The sequence below is a fragment of the Garra rufa genome, chromosome 23 (genome assembly GCF_049309525.1).
Source record: "Garra rufa chromosome 23, GarRuf1.0, whole genome shotgun sequence".
NCBI classification, from domain to species: Eukaryota; Metazoa; Chordata; class Actinopteri; order Cypriniformes; family Cyprinidae; genus Garra; species Garra rufa.
This window is the reverse complement of record NC_133383.1, coordinates 8,163,562-8,167,249: the sequence shown is the minus strand read 5'-3', so window position 1 is coordinate 8,167,249 and position 3,688 is coordinate 8,163,562. Positions and strand designations below refer to the sequence as shown.

General features: G+C 38.2%; 1 protein-coding gene across 1 annotated transcript in view; it reads right to left on the bottom strand.

Annotated features, from left to right (window-relative positions):
• Nucleotides 1–426: 426 nt before the first annotated feature.
• hapln1b (hyaluronan and proteoglycan link protein 1b) overlaps nt 427–3,688 on the bottom strand; it is a 15,683-nt gene continuing 12,421 nt past the window's right edge. The window contains exons 4-6 of the mRNA XM_073829190.1: nt 3,605–3,680; nt 2,720–3,022; nt 427–2,525 (exon numbers count right to left, since the gene is read on the bottom strand). Coding sequence (XP_073685291.1) covers nt 2,236–2,525; nt 2,720–3,022; nt 3,605–3,680 — 669 coding nt within the window. The 3' untranslated portion in view covers nt 427–2,235. The remainder of the gene's footprint in view (nt 2,526–2,719; nt 3,023–3,604; nt 3,681–3,688) is intronic.

Below are 3,688 nucleotides of genomic sequence, written 5' to 3'. Positions count from 1 at the left end.
CTGAGAAAATGGAACAAAAGTCTTTGTGACTCTTCTCGATTGCATAAAATTCGTTAGAATTTTCTTAGAAATATGCCATTCCCTAATATCAGGGAGGTGTGTAATCCTTGGAGAAAGCTATCATTTAAATGTTAAAATGGCAGCTAAAAAAGCAAATTGCACAGTTGAAAAAGCTGGACAAGCTTAAAAAAAATCCTGTTAAGTGATTGCAGTGAAAGAAGCAATATTTAAGACAACATCATTGTTAGATTTTGCTGGTTTAAAACATAACAGTTTAAACAGTTTTTGATATTTGCAACCTCTTTCCTGCCATTTACTTGTGGGCTTTAAATTCTGAGGGCATTTTATGAAGCCAGCTAAAACTAGACCTCTGTTATTTTTGCTCAGTTTCTCAGTGTGCTTTTTTAAAAACAACCAAACCAAATATGTATTTGACTGATTGTTTATTTTTTGGGTCAATGAGTTTTTTTCCCCCCCACATTGATACAGTCAAATTATCCCTTTAATTATACTTAATGTACACAAAACAAGGGTGAAAAATGTTAACATTGCCTATAAAGACATGTCTAAACATTCAGTTCTAAAATTGATTTTGAAGTTTTGTAAACAAGGCACATGTACAGTTGCCAGAGTGAAAACAAAATGAATAATGAAATGCGAATACAGTATTTTGAAATACCACCGATATTTAGAACTTTGTGTATTTTTCCTTTTTTTTTATTTTATTGTTTTCGGCTAAAACTCATTAGCTTGAGTTCTAAACTGGTTGTGTTGACCCTAATGGTAATAATAACAAGAATAAAACATCATTAAGTTGTTTTTGTCTTAGCTTGGCAGTCTGTTTTAATGGTTTGTTTCCAAATGCCATGGCTTTGACATGTTTTACTTAAGGTCTACTGCTTCATAGACAAGTAACGACTGAATGCAGCATGCTAACTATGCACTTTTTTTCTGTTGTGCCTTTATTTTTTGCGTCATCTTTGAGTAAACCTTTTCCTACGAGGTCATTTTTTTCAACAATAGAAAAGTTCTTTGTGCTGTTTTTCTTTTACTAAGTAACACAAGGTGATCATTAGCACTGTTGTCTTTTTAACCTCCTCAGTCTTGCTAATTGTAAACTGTAACATGCATAGACTAAAACTACTCATCACATGTGCTAGAAACTGGGCCGTCCCAACTTCGTCTAGTAAACTAATTTGTATTAACATTTGGCACCATTGCTATGGGCTATGTTTGAGGATAGGTTGTTTGTGGTTTCATGAATTGACCAGAAACACTAAAAACAAGGTCTAGAAAACAAACCCAGATTTACTTTTGAAACACAATGGTTTTGTTATTATGTCTGTGGTATGAACCACAGATTTTTTCATCGTCCTGAACACAAAGAACGTTTGACAGTGATGAGGTCGATACAGTGGAGCTCTGAATTTCTTTGCGTCGTAGGGGAGACATTGTATAAACACATAGTTTCAAGAAAAGATAATTAACATACATTTATAAACACTCTACTTGTATATTTCAATAGTTAAAAAAATCACAGAACAATGTTTTGTTTCTTAACAATGCGACTTATGACTCAACATGGTTTGGTCCACACATAAAACGAAATTTAAAAAGGTATGCTCTTAGAAAATAATACAATATAGCACCCTGTAAGGATGGCAAAAGAAAAACCTGTGTTCGTTGTGCCATGGCTGTACTGTGGTGTTTAGCACTTTTGTTGTTTTCCTATTAACAGAAAATATACTTTTCACATGCTATTTATATGGGATATGATGTTCTTGAATGATAAACTAAGTGCCCAAAGGTATCAGTTCAAAGTATTTAAGCTTTGCTGTCATTCCGTTCGAGAACATCCCTCAAGCTACCGCATGCTAAATGGAAGAGCACAGTGTGAATTTCTTCTGCAATCTCCCCAAATATCTCTTCCCTCAGCATTGCTGTACTGCATAAGATCATTCAGACCTGGAACCAGTTAGCTATCATTTCTGCGGCGCCCTACGAATACTATCCCTGTCCTTTTGTCGTCTTGTAGTGAAGTCCTGATTTTGAGGGAAGAGGGCGCCTGAGGTGCCTAATCCTACAGAATCTTTGCTTCAAACAAACACCAATCACTTATTTTATATTCAAATCCTTCTGTATTACAGTATCTAGAGACTTTGTCACAGTTTTAATGCACTCGAACTAACTCCTTACATTATTACGCTTAGTTCATGAGTTGTACAGTTGGTACTCTCAGTTGTCGCTCTTGTAGCAGTAGACGCCGTAGAGTTTGTGCTTCTTGTCTGGGAATCCAGAGAAGCGCACGGCGGCTTCCGTGGGACTGCAGCGTCTGCGTGGTTTTGAGATGGGGTAACGTACGCTGCCGTCCGCCAGCCAGCCTGCGTCGCAGCGGTCGTAGCCCAGAAGCTTCCATGCTGCGTACATCTGGCCGACTTTGGCGATCTGAGCGTTGTCCTTTTGACACGCTCGCACTGCCTCGTCGTACGTCAGTTTGAAAGGGTGTATCAAATAATAGAACCGTCCTGGAGAAGAGAAAGGGGAAAAGTGTTTATTCTCAAAGAATAGAATTTGCATTAGAGATTCTTTGCATGGCTGAACTTAATTTGTTTTTCCTTTCATACATTATGCATTACATCAATTGCTAGGCTTTTTTTTTTTTTTTTGGAGAATCTAGCCTATTTCAAATGCCTTTCATCAAACAGTGGGGAGGACAAACCTTTGTAGTTAGAGGTGAAACAGAAGACATCATATCTTTCCTTTTGCTTGTCACGCATCCCGTAATTCCTCACTCCAGGAATGGTGTTTTTGCCTCCACATGGCTCTCTGGGTTTGGTGATGGGGTATTGCACCGTTCCGTCACTGAGCCACCCTGCATTGCACCAATCCAACCCGTCTCTCCATGCGTCGTACAGCTGGTCGAAAGATGCCACGATGGCATCCTGGTCTCTGCAAGCTTTCTCGGCATCAGCGAAGTTGAGATTGTAACGACCCAGCCGAGGAAAATACGGGAACACGATGCCTGTAGGAACCGGAGAGCAGAGGAATGTTTAAAAATGCTCCCTGATAATCTGGCAATAATAGAATTCTTGTTTTCTTCAATGCGTCGTCTAAAGTAAATTAAAACTTTGAATTATTGCATCCAACTGAAATGATGCCAACAATGCAGGCAGCAAGGACCAAATAAATGTCCCTTTATTTGGCCATGATAGCTCTTATGTCAGGATCTTGCTGATGGTTCAGATTTAAAAGGTGTTCTACTATGCATTATAAGACTATTGAATAGCGTTTACATTGCACACAGTGTGAAGAGAGTCAGCACAACGTTATCTCATAGCTAATTGCCTTGAGGAACAGCCAAGGATGCATAAACTGTGTATAGTATTATGTGTAATATTCTGGAAAAAGAATACAATACAATGGCATACAATGGTAGTGTCGCTGTTGCAATGTTTGAAGGAAGCAGAATATGTACACTAGATATTCATGTAACCAAATGGCAACTGTCAAAGACATGGTTTTAGTGGTGGTGTATAGCAATTTTTTGCTAGAGAGAAAAGGAAAATCCAGAAAATTATGTTAGCAACATAAATCTATGCTTTACCTTGCAGGTCAAGGGTTATAACTGCTGTATTATCCTCTAAGCCATCGATGACTTCACACTTATATTTCCCATAATCCTCCAGGG